We start from the raw sequence: 21,951 nt of genomic DNA on the forward strand, positions 1-21,951 counted from the left end.
GGCTTGACATCTTTCAAAAAACATGGGAGCAAGGCAATGAGCAATGAAAGAATAAATTGTTCAAAAAATTAGCAGGAAATTGGTACAAGGTACAAGAAAATTACCAAAAAATGAATTGAGAAAAAAACAGAACAAAGAAAGAAAGTTGAATAAATACATATAATAATTAATAATATAATTATGATAATTATAAGTATAGTTTTTCACTGTTTTCCCCTTGACATTTTATCCTAGCTTAAATGAAAGATTTAGTTCTTTTAATAATTTCTTAAAAATCTACTAATTTCTTGCAATTTGTGGAACATTTTCTACCAAGTTGCATTGCCTTTTTCCCCATGTTTTTGAAAGTAATTGCATCAATTTGCTCAGGGTTCAAACATTTAAATAATTGTGAAGTGTCTGAAAGCAGCATAAGAAAAGTGATGTCACTTCAGGTTTCAAAGGGTTAAGCACCAGAGTTGAGATGGATATAGGCAGAGATGGGTCCACAATGAGGGGGAGGGGTATTACTTACCTGGGAGCTAGACTGTAGATGGGGATAGGAAGAGGTGGAAGAGAAGGAGATGATGGAACAAGTGGAGTAGACATTGGAAGCAGCAGACGAGAGCACACAAAGGAAAAAGGAAAAAAAAGAAAAAAAAAAAAGGAGACATTAGAACAAGAACCACAAAAAAGAACAATACAGAGGACCCAGAGGAGATCACAGTGTGTTCATTGTCAAACAACATGGGAGATTACGGAGGCGCCTGTGACAGCCGCTGCTCTGCAGCCTGACAGAGCTAATGCAGGATGCACCTTTTCTGAAAACATGGAACCGTGTGCATCTGCTGCCAAGCCTGGGAGTGGCAGACATGCAGTCAGACAGGCAAGAGTCAGCAGGGCAAAAGAAGGACGGGTCTGAGTGCCGAGCAAAAGGAGGGGAAGCCGACAGTGGTTTGACCGAGACGAGGAGTGAGCTAGTGAGAGAATTAGTTATGGATGCGGGGTTGTTGAGACAGAAGAGACCCGACTAGACTGACACACTTCAAGATGGAGGGTTCAGTCTGGACCCTACCTACTACAGCACCTCACTCACAGAGCGCGTGTAGACCTGGAGCACAGCAGCTCTATTCATGCAGACCTGATCATTTCCCTTAGTGTCTGGTGGAGCAAGCTAGGCAGGGTGGAGGTGGGGAAGGGACAGGGTGGGAAGGAGAGCAGGAAGGTGGGCACCAGGAAAGACCACTGGAAGAGAGAGGGGCCGTCAGGTGATGTTACTGGGAGGATTAGAAGAGGGTGAGGGTGACAGGGTGAGGTGGGCAGATGGGTGGATGGAATGAGCAGGGGAAGCGTGCTCATGGCAGGAGAAGGCCTCGGCTTTACGGACAGAAACTTACAACATAAGCTTTAACAAACAGCCACAAAACGACACAAAAAAGTGTGCGTGTGTGTGTGTCTGCAAGTGTCTATGTGCTCTAAGACTTTACAAAGGACACTGAGGGACAAAAAGCACAGTATAGTCAACTAAAATGGATGAAAAAAGCAGGAGCAGTTGGGCAAAACACATCAAGAAATCAGCTTTTCATGCAGTATTTAGTGTAGTATTTAGAGTATTGCTTTTTACTAAATATCTAACCCCACCCAAATAAACACCACGCCTGGAGTTTTATTGCAAAATGATGACCTGAAGTTTTGTTCTTGTGATTTGGCTGAGGTTCAAATCTTAAAGTAAAAAAGTTTTTTGCTTTAAGTAAGTATTTCACTGATATACATAAGGCTGTTACACTATGCCGTCTATGCAGTACAAAGATGCAAAAACTTTTCAGGTTGGTGCTACATGACCAGAGAAAATTCCTCCATAATTCTTGACATGTCAAGCATGTCTTTTACACGACTCCCCATGTCGTAACTATGAGCTAATGAGTTACATTTAAACGCAGCATAAAAATGGCAGCCGTACTGTAAGCTAAAACGTGTTCCTGGACACATTTGAGGCCAAGAAATATGCAACGCAGTAAAAGAATCTTGGTTACGTCCAGCTACTTTGTATCTATGTTGACAAGTAAAACAGAGCAATCAGGAAACAATGGCGTCATCTCCTCAATTCAAAGATGCCCACTGTTACTTTGTGAAGTGAGCATGTACCATAAACAACAACAGCAATGACAGACTACGGTTTTGTTTTTTGTTTTGTTATCACTATTTGGTCTAATGACTGCTGTACAGTTACACTTAGTATTTCTGGGCAGGCATCTGCTATGCCCAGTGTTACTTCATCCACCTCAGCATCCATGGTTTTAAATCAAACAACCGTTTTGGATCAGGCCTGATCGATCCAGCACACAGTGGAACAAATTCAAGACTGGGAGACTGACGATTTAGAGACAGTAGAACAAGCAAATAAACTGTGGAAATAATGGGCTCTGAGAAAATAAAAGGCGATCTGGTTGGTTTGTGATAGCAGTGCCAACAAAACCATTTGAATACGCTGGGGAGAGAAAAGTTGAAAAAGTTGTCTGTTTTTACTTTAAACTTCAAAGCTTGATCTTTATATTAATTTTCATTATTAAGACATACAAGGTCTGAGCCAATGAGCAACTGGTCATACTCAATGGCAGTGATACTCAACTTACGGCCCACGGTCCTAAAATCCTTGAAAAACATCCTAAAAACTCCTTAAATCCTAGAAATATGTTGGGACTGCTGCTACTGGCCCCTGGCCTCCTGTCATTTTGCAAGAGTGGCCCCCAAGCAAAACAAGTTGAGTATCCCTGCTCTATGGCGTGATGTTTAATTTGCTGATTTGTCCATGTAATGCGACAACAAAATCTATGTTGACCTAATTCCCCTTTCTGTCATAAGTACAGACAAAGATGGCTTTTAATACCACATGCAGTTTGAAATAAAAATCATGCAGCGTAAAGTCTCTCTCACACACACCCACCCACACGCTGATCAAAAACCATTCATGGCACATACCACTGAGCAAACACATGCTGAAGAAATAAAAACAAAAATGAATCCAGGGATCTTTGTATCATGTGTACAGGCACAGCAAAACATTACAGACTAAAAACCTGTCACTCTGATACAAAGATGTGTGAATCTTTCGGACAGCAGGCAGACTCCGGCCACACAGGTGAAACCAGATGCAGTTGCAGCAGTCGCAGTCGGAGACTTTAACCACGCAGCCGAGCTGAAGTGCCAGGGCAGAGCACTCACTTTCCCAGGAAATCCCACACCATGCCCCCTATCTGCTGGGGGGCAGCGGACACAGAAGGGAGCGGGTCAGGGGGAGCTCTGCCACCGGGACGAGGGGTGGGGCGAGGGGCAGAGGAAGGGGGGCTGGTGTCGAGGGGGCACAACAGAAAAGGAGTTGCATGGGAGATGGAGAATAGGTTTTAAAAAAAAAAGAATCGGATTCAACAAAGAATTTTGGGAAAAGGAGGTTTGAGACCAACGTTGAAAATGATCAATGGCAGAGGGCGAAGAGAGAGACAGGTGGGCATGAAACGGAAGATAGAAAGAGGAAAGGGACAGAAAAAAGTGGGTAAAATGGCAAAAAAAGGACAAGAACACTCAATTAATCAAACACCACTAATAAATTAGCATGACACAGAAACAAAATGTCAATAACTGGGAGGAAAAAATATATTCTAACACTGAGTGGTGGGAGTGGGACTCTTAAGTGGCAGGGGCGAGGGGCTGTCATTGGCAGACAGTGCTCATGTGTCGTTCTCATGCAGTCCATCCAATCACTTTAAATTCCAGTCCAGGTGAATGACGATGTTCTCCTCCATCAGCTGAACTGAAGCCAAAAGCTGCTTCCTGTGCGGACACTCTGGACTACGTACAGCACTGAGAGGTGAGCCAAGAGCTGATGAGGCCACCAGCCTTATTTATATGGTCCATTAGCTGAATCAGTTTGACCTCCTCCATTAAGGGAGTGACTGAGTGGCACTTTGTGTTCTAATTTCACATCTAACATAGCGTCACAACTTTTACAAAGAGCCTCCTGGGTGTATCTCAGCATGAAGCTGCAGCTATGGTGCATCCAAAGGTGCATTTTTGAATGTGATAAACGAGTCCACAACTGGGCCCAGTGCAACGGATGACACAAACTCAAAACGTCACATTACAACCAGACAATGACAGTGCACCATACAAACACACATGGAAGTTCACTTAGAAAATGACGAACATAGAACAGAGCACTTTAAAGTTGACAAAGGACTATTTACAATTTGAACTTTAAACCTTGAAATTCCAGAATGAATGGTAACATAATGTACAGTCAACGAAAATGACACAAAATGGTCAGTTCACCCAAATTACAAAATAACATTTGGTTTGGAGGTGGCTTGTGCCGCCACACAGACAGTGTGTCATGTGATTCAGAAGCCGACTAGTGCTTTTTGAGGGGGTCGGGTTGGCCTCAGTGTTTTCTGTGATGATGTCAGACAGGCCAGGTTCAGGCTTTGACACACAGGGGTCGGTTTTTCTGCCCACTGACAGCTCCACTGTATATCTGCTGGATACACCAGATTAGCTCGAAATATTGGCTTTATCGTTGTCAGACCGAGGCAGACTGTTAGCTGATGGTTCGGAGATTGATCTGGACATGAAAGGGATTCTGTTTGTGATGCTCACAGACAGGCTGAAACCTGGGAGACCAAATTTAACAAAGTTCAGCAGATGAAACCAAAACTGTATGGCTGCAGCATGTAAACTGATGTCAAAATATATTGGCAATGTTATTAGGTAACAGGTTAATGTAAAAAAATCTCTGAACCCGATCTTCTCTGAACTAAAGTTCATCTGGAAAGCGGTGACAATTTTTAAAATGCCAAAAATTGTAATTGTAATCGTTCATGGACTAGCCACAGAAACACCGGTAAGATGTCTTTGAATACTTTACGTTGTCTAGACAGTAAGAAATGATTACCTTTCCAACTCGGCGATCTTCTTGTCCTTGTCATTCTTTTCTGTCTCCACCTCTCGCAGGATGTCCAGGAGTCTCTCCACCTCCGTCTGTGCCTTGTTGGCCTCATCCTTGTAGTAGCTCACCTCCTTCTCCAGCAGCTTCACCCGGTCCACGTACTCTGGGTTCCCTCTTGGGCCAGACTGCTGCTCCACCTCATGGGCCTTCTGCATCCACATGCCAGGGGGAAGACGTAAACAAACAAACATGCACACATGCACACACCCAGAGATACACTCAGTTAACATTATAACACTAACACAACCATGCAGCACAGAGTGATTTACTGCCCATGGAAGAGAGATACATACAGCACATTGCAGTCCATCAGAGTGTTATATTAACTACTCCCCTTGCTCTCTCTCTCTCTTTCTGAATGACTCAAGCTGAATACAATGTTGTAGACAAGGGCATCATTACTGGTGCTGGCTCATTAGCTTTAACAGAGCTATTATTTAGCTCCATTTAACAGCCCTCTGAGACTCCCATTCACTTTGCACACTTGGTGAGTATGCAGAATGCAAGACTGTGTATTTGTGTGTGCATGTGTGCAGCACTTTAACAATCAAAAACAAATCAGTGGCAGTGAAATGCTAAATCATGATCCAGCTCTTTGGTTATCTGTCACAAACTAATCAGACCTCTGCTTATTGCTCAATATGGACTAATCTCACTATAATTGCAACAGTTTGTAACTCTCCATGAAGTTCATTACAGCGGTACACATCACCCTTGAGACAATATGCAGCCACACATGTCCACACAGGTCGCAAAAGTGCAAGAGTCGCACAGAGCCAGAGAGCATCCACCAAAACACTGCAGTGATCTCCAACCACGGCCGATACCTCAGCTAACCGCACCACACTGAGACGAGAGAAAAGCGTGGCAACACTGACAGTGACAACATGCAACAAGGTCGACCAGGTCATGCAAACCCAACGAAGCTGCACAGTCTTTGTGATTGTCAGTCAAAAGAATGGAGAAACAGAAGCAACAGGGACCAATAAAAAGTCTGTCAGCTAACAGCAAGATTCATATTTTAAGCATGAGGAGCGATGTTAGGACGTAACTTGTGGGAGATTTTTACCCAATGATTCAAATTGTGAAATATACATTAAGTTTTCTTAGATCCACTAATCAATGAATATCAAAAATACTTTGTCAAAATAACTTAATTGGACACGCAGGTAAGGCTCCACTCAGCCTGTCGGTTTAAACATGGATTTTAATTTGAGTGTTATGCTAAAGGTGGGTTTTGATGATGCATTTGAGGGTTTCAGGAACACCTTATAATGGCTGTTGTATTAACAATATTTTCCAGATGTCTTTCTATATTGATTTGTCCCCTGTTTCTGTGATATTATATTTATTTATAAAAGCAGAAAAGTATCATGGAAAAAAATGACCTCAGGATAACTGCATCTTACCCTGTGGTTTGACCGAGCTCCATAAAATGTGTCACTTATACAAGTTAAAAAATTTCAATTGTTGATATCAGATCTAAAAAGTTTAATCAGTGCATCCATGAAAACTGTTAGAAGATATATTATGCAGGACTTTCCTGAATAACAATGTAGACTCATACAGATGCAATCCCTTTAAGTCATCACTTATGACCCACTAGAAGTGTGGGATGGTGTGTTTCAGTGCTTCCCAACTGGTGGGTCGAGGTCCAAAACTGGGTTTACAGTCTATTCTAAATGGACTGCAAGTGACTTGCAACCATGTCTTGTTTGTGAAAAACACACCTTATTTTGAAGTACAGTGAACTTGTAGTACAGAGCTATTATTTTGAACTGCGTTTTTTTTTTTTTACAGAACAATAACTATTTTATTGCCCTCTTATTGGTATTATGTGGCTGTTTTTTTGTTTTTTTTAACCCTACCCAAAGCTAAAAATATTTTTTCTTGAGCCATCCCACATGATGTGTTCAAGGACCACTGTAAATTTGAAAATCCAACAATGAGTTTTGTTTTTAAAGTGTCTGGATGTGATAAATAGTTTCATTTTGGCATGACATGGCATGCCATTTAAGGAAAAAGTTTAAAAAGAACCAAAAGTTTAAAGGAAAAAAACATTGCCAAAAGTTTTAAGTGACAAAAAAAACCCAGAAATATTGCACCAAAATAAAGGAAGAAAAAGAAAAACATTGCCTCAAAAAAATTTAAAGAAAAAAGGTAAAAGAATTTTTAAATAAAGCCAATGTTTTTTTTTAAAGCACCAAAAATGTTAAAAGGGGAAAAAACATCACCAAAAACTTCAAATGACAAAATAAAAAAAAAAGAGAAATCGACAAAAATGTTTTAAACCTACAGGCCTGTGGGATTTTAAAATTTTTTTTTTAATTCTGGTGATTTTGTTTTTCTGCAGTGGTCCAGGCTAAGCCCTCAATGTCTTCAAATGCAAAAAAATAACTAATTGAACTTTATTCTTACAATATGTTTTTCTTCATTGTCTTTTAAGCCCACGTGTTATTTACATTTTGTCAAATTAATTTGAATATGTCGTAATTTCTCTTATTTGCCGACCTAGAACTAATGACTAAGGAGAAATCTGGACCCAGTGGCTGGACCAGTAGGGAACTATTGGTATATTTATCTGTAGAGACTCTGCCCCCTGCCTGTATTTTCTTATTTTCTCTTTGTTTTGCTGTGTTTGCATACACAGCACTGAAAGAACGCAAATAAAGCCAAGTAAAACACCAGGCAGACAAAGATTGTTCCATAAAAAAGTGAAACTGGGCTGGCTTAGACTTCTTTTGGTGAGCAACGCAGAGTTGGCCTGTTTTCTGTTGGACGGTTAGGTGACGTTAACATTTCTACAATCACACAGAATCTTTCAGTGTATGTACATTTTGTGAGAGGGAGGGCCAAGCATGAATGTTTTGTTTACAAACTGTAACCAATAGTTCCTGCTTGATAAACCTTTAAAATAAACACAAACTTTTCCTTCTTATATACCTAAAAAACTGCCAAAAAAAAGGAAAGTTAAAAATGGCTAAGAAAATGACCTGAAAAAAGTGCTTAAGCAATAATAATAATTCTGTCAAATCTGACATTTTAAATACATAATTATGATAATTATAATTATAGTGGAATGGACACTGACATTTTCCCCTAGCTTTAAATTTTTTTCTCTAAATCTACTAATTTCTTGCAATTTTAGGGACATTTCTTGCTAAGTTGCTCTTTGCCTCTATATCATGTTTTTGAGAGAAATCAAACCCATTTGCTCAGGGTTGAAAGATTTAAATACTTATGAAAGGCATCTGAACACAGCGCAAGAAAATTGATGCTGATCCACGTTTCAAAGGGTTAAACAAAGGAATTATAGATAAACCAACTCCTGAGCCACAATTGAAATTGTTCAAAATAACTAGATATATCGGTACTGTATAATTCCAACTGACCAAATAAAGTGAACTTTAAACGCTGTATGTGTAGCACCAGTGTCACAAACACAAACTGTTGCAGAATGAGAACGCTGCACAGGACTCTGAGTGCAATATAAAGCTCATTTTATCAGTACAGTGCGATGAGCAACATGCATCTGGGTGGCTCGGTGGGTGAAAGCAGAACCTGTGCTGGGGGGTCTGGCATGATCACCTTCTAGCATGTTTCAAAGAAGTTATCAGTGGTCCTCATGCTTTCAATATGTGCCTCAGAGAGCTAAAGAGAGGGACTTACAGGATTGTTCATGTGACTGAATAGCTGCTCAGCTTGCTATATTGCAAACGGAGGGGTTGACGATGGGAGCGGGGCGGGAGAGCAAGTGTTAGGATTCATTTGAGCCAAAGGAGAGAACAGCAGGATCAGACATGTTACAATACATGTTTGACAAAGCAGTAACATCGTCTCAGTACAGCACATGTTGTTACAGGTCAAGGGCAACACATCACGGACAAATGTGGAAAAACAGACACGGGGACAGTCTGTGGATTATGGAGGAGGCGGAGGGAGGTATTTAATGGACTGTCTGCTCTCTGCAGCGACCTAACAAAGCAGTGCAGCCCGTAACAGGAAAGAAAGCATGATGATGGCCATTATACTAATTAACTGTGTTTTATATAAGGCAGGTTCACGTTTCTGGTTCAGTCCGGATTGCAATAATATTACAAAACAGGAATTACCTTAATGAAGGATTATGGGTTTTCAGTTATTCCATTATTATGCATTTCAATTTCAAAACAGTTAAGAGGTCCATGTTGATAAGGTAAACCAGTTCTAAAAAAAAACACATGGGACTAGCATAAAGTCGGCATGTCTCTAAGACATCCTTCACGTTATTTTGTGGTCATAGATCAAGGGACCCCTGTGAAAATTCTGGTTTTCCATTGACAAAAATTTAGCCTAACTTTTGAGTGTTATTTACCCCTCTTTCTAAGAAATTAGCATGACATTGTTGGTACTGCTAGATTCCTTAGATCTTATTTTATAATGTTACCGGTATCATCACTCTTGCTTTAAAACTCAGCCCGGTACAGCCTCTAAAAGACAGGAATGACGGCCGGCAAAAAAATTACGCGCTATGTATGGACCCAGCATCGCGATTAACGTGTCAACACTGACAGATAGATATATAGATATATAGATATAGATATATACACACACATATATATGTATATATTCTATGTTTTTTATAGGGCATAAGGGCTACTTTTGGTACAGACCAAAAGCAGAGATGCTTACATGTCTTCTCTGTATTTTTGATTAGATGTATATGGATGAATTTTCCATTGCCTTTGCTGCCCTAAAATTTGAAAAAGATCTTGGAAAATCTTATAGAAATGACATCTGTTATTTTCTTTACTGGGTTGCCTGTCTGCCCTTTTTCATTTAGTTAAGACTGTCAGGTGCAAATAAAAAAAATAATCCCTTCATACTCTTTTCAGGCTACATACTGTATTGTAACTGGCTGAAAAAGCACTGACGCAGTCAGACACAGTTGGAGCTTTTAAAACAAACTCCTAAATGTTTTAAAAGCTTTGGGGAGAATTTGAAAGTAACTAAGATGTTTGCTAAGAACTTGAAAAGAGAATGTTGTAATGCATAAAGATAACGTAATACTAATGAGCATTACAGCTACAACAAAATTGCAGGGTTTTATTGTATGTATTTTTAATGAGTATAGACTTTTCTATCTTAATATGTTGTGTTATTTCTGAAACACCCATAAATATAACTTAAAAATGTTTGTGGGATATTAATTATGAAGTCAGTGTTTATTGTAACTAATGGTAAATTAGATTAGATTAGATTATGACCATGCATTTCCCACCATAGACTGCTGTGGTATTATGTTAGGTTTACTAAACTTTGGAGCTTTTTTAGTCCTGAACTGGGACTGCAGATTTCTTTATCTTTAACTGCAACAAAAGTGTTGATAGAATGATGAGCTGTGAGTCCAAACTAAAGAAAAAGGAGGGGTTAAAATGAAGAATACTCCATAACTTATGTAAAAAAAATCTTGTAGAAAAAAAATTAATAATTGATGTACAATTTGTGAATTATTTACATCTAAAGATAAATAACCTAGGTTAAATGACCTGTTTCCTAAAATCAAATGCAAAACTACACATTAGTCTGATGAGTAATTATGTGAAAAGCAAGCCTACCTTCTGCAACTGCGTCTCCAACTTACTACACTCCTCTTTTTTCTGCTCAATGGCAATCTCTAGTGACTTGAGCTTTGAGTCTTTCTTTAGGCCAGAGGACGCCAGGGATGAAGCATGTTCCTTTAGATCGATGAGACTGGACTGCAGGAGGACAGACAGCACAGACAGTTAGCACAGGCTCAAACCAGGAGACCCAACAGGCCAAAGTGCCTGAAGCTTCAGCAAAAAGAGGTAAAATATATGATGTACACCAGTGGTTCCTAACTGATGGGTTGCAGTCCAAAAGTGGGTCACAGGTCCATTCTGAATGGACCATATGTGACTCGTGTGAGGCTTGTAAAAAAAGTACAGACTTTGTTAAGGGCCTCATTTATCACACAAACCTGTTTTTTTTCCAGTATAGCAACTATTTTATTTCCCTGTTCTCAATATTATATGACCTATCAACCCTTTAAAACCTGGACTTATATTAGTTTGTATGTGCTGCATTCAGTCACCTCTCACAAGTATTTAAAAAATTTGAAACCTGAGCAAATTGGTTTCATTTCCTTCGAAAACATGGAAAAAAACGCAACGAGCAACTTTGGCAAGAAATGTTCCGCAAATTGCAAAAAATTAGTAAAAGAGAGAGAATCACTAGAAGCTAATCAAAAACTGCGGAAAACTGTCAAAAAAACAAAAATTATATTATTATAATTATATATTTCAAAGTATGTCTTTACTTTTCTTTTTTTGCTTATTTTCAGGAAATTTCTTGGAACCTTTAGTTCTTGGCAATTTTTGGGTCAGTTCTTTTAAAGTTGCTCTTTGCTTTCTTCGCATGTTCTTGAAAGGAATACGGCCACTTTGTTCATGTTTCAAAGGGTTAGCATGTTGTGCCTTTGCAGCATTTTTATGTTTCTGATCATAAAGTTTCAAGTAACTGCAAGTAATTCTTGCACTATGTTTTATTTCATTGTGTTCTAAGCTCACGTGTTGTTCACATTTTGTGAAATGAAACTGTCGTAATTTATCTTTTGTGTGGACCTCAAACTTATGACAAAGGAGAAATCACGACCTAGTGGTTGGACCAGTAGGGAACCACTGCTGTACAGTGCAGCCGAGTAGAGAAACATAAAGACGCAGCATGTTTACAATATGCAGCCAAGTGGACACACCTCATACACCCTCACACAATAAAGAAAATATCTTTGCTCCATGCATATTCACTGACCTCTTTCTCTGTTAATTCTATCTGCAGGCTGTTGACCTTCTCCTTCAGATCCTTGTTCTCCTTCTTATAGGAATCCACTTCTTCCAGACGTTCTCTGTCTTCTCTCTCCCTTTGGTCCTTTAAGCGCTCAATAATCCTCTCCTGAAACACATACATGCAAAAACAGCATTAGAAGAATTATCCCTAAAGAATGTTCTGAAGAGTCAACTTAGGAGTTTAAAAAGTCTCTACGCTAAACTGTGAGTAGAAAGACACATTTCTAAAGTGACTTGCAGCGTGTACAGTAAGAGCGCAAGAGTAAGCTTTAAGAGCAGCTTTAGAGGTAAAAGCTTTACTGTACGTTTTATGAAATGTCATAAACAGAAAGCTTAAATTTGCCAGTGTGATCAAACAAGAATGATTATTTTATCTTCTACAAAAAGGAACATTTTGAGAAATATGCTTATTAGCTTACTTGGTGAGAGTCAGATGAGAAGATTGATACCAGTCATGTACAGTACATAAGCATGAAGCAACCACCAGCAGCTGGCTTACCGTGGTTAGCATACTGCTAACACTTCTCTGTCCAAAGGAGGAAAAAATAAATAAATAAATAAAAAATCATACTAATTGGTGTGAGCGGGACAGTCACCGACTGTATGCTCTCGTATAATGACCACCCAAAGAGGAAACATTTTTTAGTCAACCAGCTGCTCACATCCCAAACCGTGAACTCTCACTGCTTCCTCACTGATGCTACAGTGTTTTTCCATACCTTCTCTGACAGAGCTTCCTCCAGGGTGGCAAGGGCGGTGTCTGTGTTACTGGAGTCGGTCTGCAGAGACTTGACTCTGTCCTTCAGGTTCCCCAGCTGCTTGTCTTTGTCTCGCAACTGCTCCTGCAGGTTCTCAATCTGACACAAAGAGGAGGAGGAGGAAAACAGGAGGATGGGAAAAAAGCAGAGAAGCAGGGAGAAGAATTTAAAGTTGGTGTAGCTGGACTTGCAGATTACAAAAGTCTTTGAAGATTAACACCATCCACAGACAACGTCATGTTCATGGTTTGAAATGTGCTAAGGCTTTACAACCAAGCATTTCCATTTCAAGAAACACATAAGAAAAAAAGAGTTTGAGAAGTAGATTAAAGAGGAGAACAGAATATAAACCAAGCTGCCATCTGTGAGAAAATATAAATGGTGCATTAAAACTAATGTAAAACCAAAACTACTTATAGACAGTAAAATAAATGCTGTGATCTAATATACTACAGTATATGACTGACACACAACAGAGAAACCAAACTAAATAACCACATCAGGAGAAAACAAAGATTCAGAAATCATGAGAGATGAGAAAGAGAGAGAAAAGTGGATGGATGAGGGAGAGGAGGTGTGAGAGAACAAGACAGGAGAGAGATAAAGCAACGGGAATGGGTGAGAGAGGGAGTAACACTCTGAGAGTATTTATAGCGCACACACACACACACACACAAGATCCAGTGGGGCAGAAATATCTTCTTGCTTGTCTTTCTATGGACACTTTCCCCCTGAGAGCAACAGAGACTCTCTCACTCTTAATGGAGAGAGTATCCACTCTGCTTTGTATTTTCACAGAGTGACTGGTTTAGTTCAGGACACAAGAGCGTGACGACACAAAGCGCTCCACTCATCGCTCATTTCAAATAACAGCTGGAGTACGCCAACACAGACCTCTGCCTACTCACCATAGTTCGATGTAACTGATAAATAATGTAACAATAACTCAGAGAGCAGTTAGCGAAAGATTTCCAACATTTACCCCCCATTGGTATTCCTACCGTTTAAATTTAAACCTCTTTTCATCCCGTCATACATCTTAAATAACGAGGTTTTCAATTCTGATCCTCACCTTCTTCTGCAGGACATTGATCTTCCGTTCTTTGACCTCCAGCATGTCCTTCATGTCCCTGATTTCTCCTGCGAGAGTGCCCTTCTCCTCTGTGAGGTCCTGCAGCTGCTTGGTTTTTTTGTTCAGGAAGGACTCTTTCTCCTCCAGACGCAGGCGTAGAGCATCCACCTGAAGCCGCCAAAAACACACACTGTAGTGAGTCTACTTGAATAAAAGATCTGGAGAATGTCGAGGAATTTATTAAGATATGCCAACCAGTCTTTCAGGGACCCACATGGATAGGACTCTGTTTCATCTAATTACTACCACTGGAACTGGCTACCGCATATCTTGGTCTTGTGTTTTGTTTTGTCTTGTATGACACCTGTTTTTGTGTGTTATTAAAGGTAATGACTGTTTATAACACACTCGCCAATGAAAGTGAAAGTTAGAGCCGACCCAAGATTCACTCTAGTTTTGTGTTTTGGGTCACTATATCACAATCGGCACCTGGTCGCTCCCTTTTTATAAAGCGCTGACTTAAAATGAGCGCTGTAAAGGGGAACACACCATTAAATGTCCCATACACAGAAGATAAGAAGAAAACACGGGCAGAGGGTAGAGTCTCTGAAGAAAAATACTTCAAATAACAGTTCTAGTGGGTTCTAGAGTGAATTCTTCTGTATGAGTCTGTACATTGTTGTTGTTGTTTTTTTTATATACTGCACAGTATATCTTTAAGGTAGCTCAAAGATAACGAAAAAATTGCTTCAGAATACATTAGGAACTGGGAGTATATGTAATTGTTACAGGAACCTCAATAAATAGAAATGAAAAATAAAAATCTTACATAATGTGGACTTGACTGTAGCTAAGTAAAATTGAGTTATTAGACACACACAATTTGCAGACCTAAAACCGTTATGGTGTCAGCTTTTAAGTAGTTACCCAACTTAACTTAATCTCCATGCAGCTGCAAAGGACTACCAGTGCTGAGCGAGCATTTATTAGCGTGGTGATAATCTTCAGTTTGTGCATAAAAGTAAACGTAATGCGCCCACTGTTATTTATTTCCTCGTGTAGCTATTTGATGTTTTGGATGTTTATTAGATGTGCTGTGACAGTACACTGAGCATTACATTTCTTTAGTGGTGCCCCGAGTCACAGTTAGTTTGAAATCCCAAAGTAAATAAAGTGCTGATATGACTTACAGTAATAAGCCTCAGGCTCAGGGCGAGCCTATTATTTGCTCAGTTTGGCTCAGAGTATGAAAATGTTTGTGAGGCAGTGTATTGTTAGGTTTGATTTACTATATGTGTACAAACAAGTTAAGTTTTTTTTCCCCATTACCTCTGTTTGCAAGATGGCAGCACGTTGCTCCTTGGCAGTGAGAGACTCTTTGAGCACCTCGATATGCTGTTTGCAGTCTGAGTTCTGGTTGTTGAGGGTCTCTAGTTTTGTCTGCAGAGCCAGCAGCTCCGACTCCTTCTTTGACAACTCCTGCTTCAGCTGGTCAATCTGCAGACATGTAAAATAACCATTTTACATAAGCAATGTAATGTTTCACCATTACTGTGTGTGTGTGTGTGTGTGTGAGACACAGATAAAGAGCAGAAAGCCTCTTTTTACTGAACGCCAAGCTCCAGCAGTCAGCACGGCTTTTGCACTATTTTCATCAACGCGCTCCCTCATTAAAAATGCATTTGGGACTGACTCCCCTGCATTCATCATATATTATACATCATCTCTATTCATGATTGATGAAAAGAGCTCTAAAAATAGAATAACAAAACTGTGGCTGATGTACGCCTGGTCGACTAACGAGAGGAGCGGTATGTAAACACAGAGTCAAAGCTCCGGAGAGACATATGAGAGCGCACGGACAAATACACCTGGAAACGATCACAGATTTCAGGTAGCTCGGCTGGCGTCTTTGCAGTGTAGCTCTAACAACTAAAACACAAGTTATCATGTCATCATGGAGCATGGGCAGATAGAAACACACCACATAAAGCAGGTGAAATCAGTTTATTTAAAATGAATCTATCACTCTCACTGAGCTCACTCTTTGAACATAACATAAATCACAATTATCTGTTGGCAGCAGAATAACATAGCTTGCATACATAATTAAAGAAGAAAAGTTAAGTATTTTATTATGCCACAGCATGCACTTGCTGAATTTGCCTTTTTTTGGCTATTCTTGACACTGAGCTCTTTAAAAAGCAGCAGCAGCGCCTCTCAGATAGTTGCCAACAGGACACTTTGCTGATGACACTAAATTCTAAAGCAGCTAATTTAAGAGACACGTCAGCTTTCTTTGGTATTCTCCTTTCTGCAAAGTTCTGTCCGCGAACCACTCAATCATGTCATGTTTTCACAGTATTTCGTGCACAGTGCAGACGGTATCTACCTTGGTCTTCATAAACTTAGAGTGGTTCTTGTAGACCTCCATCTGTTTGATCTCCTCCTCTCTGTCCTCTGTGTTCAGTAAGCCGTTCGCCTTCAGCATTTGGATCTCATCCTCCAGATCCCGAATGTTGCGCTCCAGAGAGGCAATTTTGGTGTCCTGCACACAAACATGCAGAGGAGACACACCTCAAATGCTGGACTGGCATGTCCACAAGTTGCATGCTGCAAAATGAACCTGAGCTAGAGGCAAGAGTCCAGAACAGACAGAAAGACTGACAAAAAAGATATAGAGGCTTAAAAAAGTGGGAGAGAGAGAGGGATGCAGCATGATAAAGAGAGACTGGAAGAAGCTCTCTGGTGTAGCTGAGAGCAACTGCAGTATCTGTCGGTGAAATCAGAAGCTTTCTACCCAGCTCTTTGCAGCGGCTCAGAGGACTAATCACCATTGGGAAATATTGAGCACACATCCAGCACGGAGAGATCAGCCAGGACCCAGAGAGAAACGTGTGGAGGGAGAGGAAGAAAAGTAATAAGCCGTAGCTTTTGCTGTAGTTGCTTGCAGATCAATGCAGAATCCAGTCTCTGGACTGCGACTGTGAGTGCAGCTTTAGCTTCACGGCTTTTTAAATAAATAATACAACGTCTTCAAGATTAGCCATGGTCCATCTCCCTCTCCAGCAGAGCATAGAGCAACCTTGTTTCTTCCTGTCTTTCTCTCTTTTTGTGTCTCTCCTTCTCTCCTCCTAGTGGCTCTGAACTTATGAACTTGTGGCCGTTAGCAGGGTCAGTCACAGCCCGCTGCAGAGGAACATGGGAAATGTATCGTAATGAGGAATGATAGACTAAACGTGAAGGATCTGAGCAGTTAATGCATGAGCGCTGCACATGTACATGCACTTCGCCCTGCCACTGCATCTCTCGTCAGTCTTCATGTTACGAGATGAACATCAATGAACTAACATCGGCGCAATAGATACAAGACAGCGTACCTTCAAAAGGAGGGAGATTTTATTCCATCCACATGTAACACTGGCACATCGACCTGGTCAGTAAATCTTGCTCTTTATCTCTCTTTCCCTGCCTCTGTGTGTCTCTCTTTCGATCTATCTCCCTGCATACTGGCCTATCGCTGTCATAAACAACCACACCTGTTTCCATGGTAGCAGCAGGCAGGCTATATACCGTGCACTGTCTCTGGTGAGTGAGGAGGAGAGGGCGGGAGGGATGTAGGGGAGACAGGGAGGGAGGATTATTCGTGCTTCAGCATCAGCATCAACACAGCAGAGGGAGAGAGGAGAGGGGAGAGATGCAGGGTCTTCCTGCACGGCACAGTAGGAGGAGGGGGAGAGGGAGGAGGAGGAGGAGGAGGAGGAGGAGGAGGCGGGTCTTCCCCTCGCTCTGTACGCATATCAACAGGATCCCAGAGCACAGATGTCACATGACCGCATCGGGGGAAGGCTGGGGCCTGCACAGCGCCGATCCAGCCGAGTGAGAGGGGCTGTGTCAGCTCAGCGATGATGTCATGATTTATTTTGAGGAAGTGATGTCAGGCCTCTGCAGTGAGGCTGGTGGAGTCTACAGCGGTACAACACTTGTTGTACGGTACGGCCGCACAACAAGTGCTGATCTGAGTAGACATTTTTATATAAGCATATTTGCATGTCATATATTTGCATTTTACAGCTGCATCAGTTTTAAACAATGTAATAAGGATTTATGTAAAATGTCATTTGCTTTAGCTGAAGGCAATCACACTTGATGGTGATTTATGGGTGGGGTCCCTAAAACTGCATACTATACTCTTAAATATTTTTTTAAATATTATGAATATTTGTCCTATATTTAAATGTCCCTTAAGTTTCCCCTAAAGCTCTAAAGTTACATAAAACATGCCATACATATTTGTTCTCTTCTGTTATATCATGGGTGAATTACTCAAATCCAAGATGCCATATTTAGACCTGCACAACCAGCTTATATCCAATTGAAAATATCTAATTTCTAGTGCATCATTTGATACACATTTTGCTATAATTCAGCTTGACATATATGATGTCTTAAAGAACTTTTGAGTGAAAGTTTTAAACAAAACCCTGCAATTTTCAACATTTCTCATCTGCGCAAAATTAAGCTGAAATGATGGACCTGCTGTCTGTGATGCTGAAGAATTATTGAAATTAAACACACCATCGCTGGTCATGAAACAAGTGTGAGGCAGCTTGGCATGACCGGCTGCTGCACCTCTACAGCGAGCCACAACAGCTGTAATGTTGAACAGAAATATTGATTCTTATTGATGTTTACACAACTGCTTTGTGAGCAGACACAGTGTGTCTGTGTGTGTGTGTGTGTGTGTGTGTGTGTGTGTGTGTGTGTGTGTGTGTGAGAGAGAGAGAGAGAGATGTGTCAGTGTGTTTACTAATGACTCAGCTGCTGATGATCACAATAACAACAATAGATTCAGTGGAACACACAGCAGTGTGAGCCTCTGTTTACACATGCAGCAGTGTACATAATACAAGGCCTGGAAATGTCATGTGACATAAACATATTAACAAAACATCTGTCTTATGACATCTGGGCCCAGTTGTTCAAAAGTAATCTGATTGGATTTCAGCTATCAGATTGGATCAAATCTTAAAAATGGGTTGTTTAAAATAAGAAAAAAAAGGATTTTGAAATCAGATTAGATCACAGAAAGCAGTTTGTGTTGGTCAAAACTTTTTAGTGGGATTGGAGTACCTGACCTTGATTAAAAAAAAAAAAAATCTGGATTCTCCTGATTCCAGTGTGTAATAGAACTTTTAAACTGGTCCATATAATCATGTAGTATATACACAGGTATTTATATTTTGTACTGATTTGTTTAAGTGTTACTGTAATAAAGTAGATAAAGAGGACATTATGCTACCTATTAAGTCTTTCAGTACAGTACAGAAAAATAATAAACGATTTTGTCACCAAAAAGGGAAAAATATCAAAATGTGTTTCATTTGAATGTAATTTTCATTAATCACTTTATATTAATAAAAATTATGCAATCAAAAGTTCAAAATATCCATAATCCATAATTTCCATGATTTGTGTATGTATGTATGTACACTGTATGTATGTATGGATAGTTACAGATATAGCTATATAGATTAGACGAGGGGTCTCACTGTTAACAGAAATTAAAAATGGAAGGGGATGTTTGTATTTTTTATTGTAGGTTTTTTCTGTCACTTCAGATAAAATGTCTGTGTTCTTTACATAGTTAATAGCCTACTTGTTGAAATGGACCCCATTTAGATCACTGGTAATCTGGATTTGGTAATCTTGAAAAAACTGCATCTGGATCAGACTGATCTAGTCTAATGTCGCTTTGAAAAACAGGTAAGTAAGATGGATTAGCTGATTCTGGATGGCAAAACATTGGATTCCCAAATCTGGATAATTTTGATCCAGATAAAGTTTGATTAACTGGGGTTAAGATTAACTGGGCCCCTTGTTTTAGACAGACTCTCCATGATTAGTATGTTTGTTTGTATAGTCTAAATCTTCATATAAAAATTGTAGCTTGATAAAACAAACTGACAACATATTAATTATGACATGAAGTATTCATTTTAAGAATAATTACTTAAAGATTGTTTTTTTTAATAGTGACTGCTGTGTGAGCCTATGGTCAGGCTGTATAATGCGAATCAGGCTCTTACTTTCATCTCGATGATGGTCTGAAGGGCCTTGGTTTTGCTTGGATCCTGATGCAGCTGATTTCTTCTGTGCAGTTCCTTTCAAAAAAGATACAATAATATATATTATGTGGCACTAGTGCAGCAGAATCTATTGTAATCTCCACTGAACGCAGGATTACACAACTAAAATAAACCCACATCAAAAACACGCATATAAAGTTTATCTTTACACATATAAAGTGTTTAGTGCAAGTGCTGGGCTCTGCAGTTTTCAGGTTTTTTCATTACATAATCAATATGCCACAATATATGCTGCATAACAGAGTATATTGATTATGAGAGACTTGGCACTGCCCTCTAGTGACACAAACTAAAAAAAACAGTTGATTTTCACTCCTGTGCAGTGAATCCAATATATTCAATATAAACTAAAACTGCTGATTAATCTGCCGATTAGCTTCTTGATAAATAAGTTACTTGTTTGGTCTATAACATGTCAGAAAATGGAGAAAAATGGTAATCAAAGCCCCAAGATGACGTTTTCAAATTTCTTGTTGCGTCCACAACCCAAAGATATTAAGATTACTGTCAAAGAGGAATAAAGAAACCAGAAGATATTCATATTTTTGAAGCCCGAATAAGAAAATTTTGACCATATTTTAAACGATAACTTCAAATTAGTGATTGACAACAACAGTTGGCAACTAATCGATTAATCATTGCAGTTCTAATATCAACACATTCAAAGTACCTCTCGCAGATGGATGTTCTCCTTCTCCTTTTGATCCAGAATGACCTCCAGGTGTCCGAGTTGGGCTTCTGCCTCAGCAATGCGCCTCGCTCTCTCCTGCTCCTCCTCCTCAGACGCCCTGCCCGGCCCCGGGGGCAGCCCTTTACTCTGCAGCATCTCCAGCAGCTTCTTGATGGACTCGTCCCTGGCACCCAGCGTCTGTTTCTGGGTCTCGATCCTCAGCTCCATCTCCTCAAGGGTTTTTCTCAGCAAGAAGAGCTCCTTGGCCTGCCTGTCGTGTTCGGCCTGCAGCCGACGGAAGTTCTCCTCCGTCAGCTCGATGGTGGTGAAGTGGTCGGAGGCGGAGCGGTTGCCGCTCTCCTGCTGCAGCAGGTGGTTCAGGTCTCGCTGTGTGCGCAGCTCATCCTGCAGAGCCTGGATGGTCATCTGGAGATGCTGAAAGAGAGACTCAACAATTATTAAAATTAATTTTAGGAATAAACACACAAAATGTTTTTCATGACAACACTACACATGAGGGTAACAACATACAAACACTCTTCTGAATTGCTGTTGCACACAGTTCTGTGTGCTATAGCAGGTCAAACAGGGGGAGCATATCACTTACCAAACTTTAGACATCCACAAATATGTATAGCGCAAAGACAGTTTGGCTTATTTAAGGAAAAATGTGAGAGAGGAAGATTTTTTTTTCTTTATTCTGGAAGAAGAATCAAATTTGAGTCCTTTGGAATCACAGTAAGCTTTTTTTAAAAAAAAAAAAAAGAATAATTCTTGAAATAAATTACAGCTGTCAAACCTATTAATTTATTAATGTAGGTTGTTCTGTTTTTCGACACACGAGCAGAATTTACAAGGGTTGTTAATGTGCTAATCAAGCAGAAGACCGCCCTGCTGCTTCCCTACAGTGCAGAGGGGGTCTTTGCTGTCAGGCCTCTATACAAATATTGCTCTTTAAACCTCAGAGACTATAATGAAAAGGGGTCTGTGCGCTAATTGAGCATCATCTATGAAAAGAATGAGTGGTTATTCTTATTCTAATGTGCTGATACCATGGTCATTTGTGAATTTGTGTGTCCAGAATAAAATAAAATAAAACACACTCCGTACTGTATTTCTGTCTGTGCAGGGGTGTTGGTTCTGGGTTTAGGGCCGAGTTTCTGTCACAGATGACTCAGGCTTGGTGTTGCCTGTTAGCGTTTCCCTCCAGCAGATGCCTCTAGAGAGAGATCAGTCTATGTCCAGAAAATGGCCCAATCAGGATTTAGAGGAGAGGAAACAGATTCTAAGACTTTACAGGCAGTTTGGGGTTGTAAGGTTTGTGGTACTACAGGGGGATGGAGCACCAGACACGTTTGCATTAACACAATTGAAAAAACTAATAATTCTTTATAGTTTTACAGTGTTCATAAGGGAACATATGAGGGTTCACAGGAGAAGGGAACAGGGTGAGCTGTTGGAAATAATTCACTTTGTTCT

General features: G+C 40.1%; 1 protein-coding gene across 1 annotated transcript in view; it reads right to left on the minus strand.

Moving 5' to 3' along the window:
- erc2 (ELKS/RAB6-interacting/CAST family member 2) overlaps nucleotides 1–21,951 on the minus strand; it is a 53,438-nt gene that overhangs the window by 10,028 nt on the left and 21,459 nt on the right. Inside the window, 10 exon segments of the mRNA XM_042495993.1 lie at nucleotides 4,925–5,127; nucleotides 8,648–8,683; nucleotides 10,576–10,716; nucleotides 11,789–11,929; nucleotides 12,543–12,680; nucleotides 13,654–13,821; nucleotides 14,983–15,150; nucleotides 16,046–16,201; nucleotides 19,743–19,817; nucleotides 20,473–20,907. Of these exon segments, the coding sequence (XP_042351927.1) occupies nucleotides 4,925–5,127; nucleotides 8,648–8,683; nucleotides 10,576–10,716; nucleotides 11,789–11,929; nucleotides 12,543–12,680; nucleotides 13,654–13,821; nucleotides 14,983–15,150; nucleotides 16,046–16,201; nucleotides 19,743–19,817; nucleotides 20,473–20,907 (1,661 nt within the window).

Source organism: Plectropomus leopardus, chromosome 2 (assembly GCF_008729295.1).
Source record: "Plectropomus leopardus isolate mb chromosome 2, YSFRI_Pleo_2.0, whole genome shotgun sequence".
NCBI lineage: Eukaryota > Metazoa > Chordata > Actinopteri > Perciformes > Serranidae > Plectropomus > Plectropomus leopardus.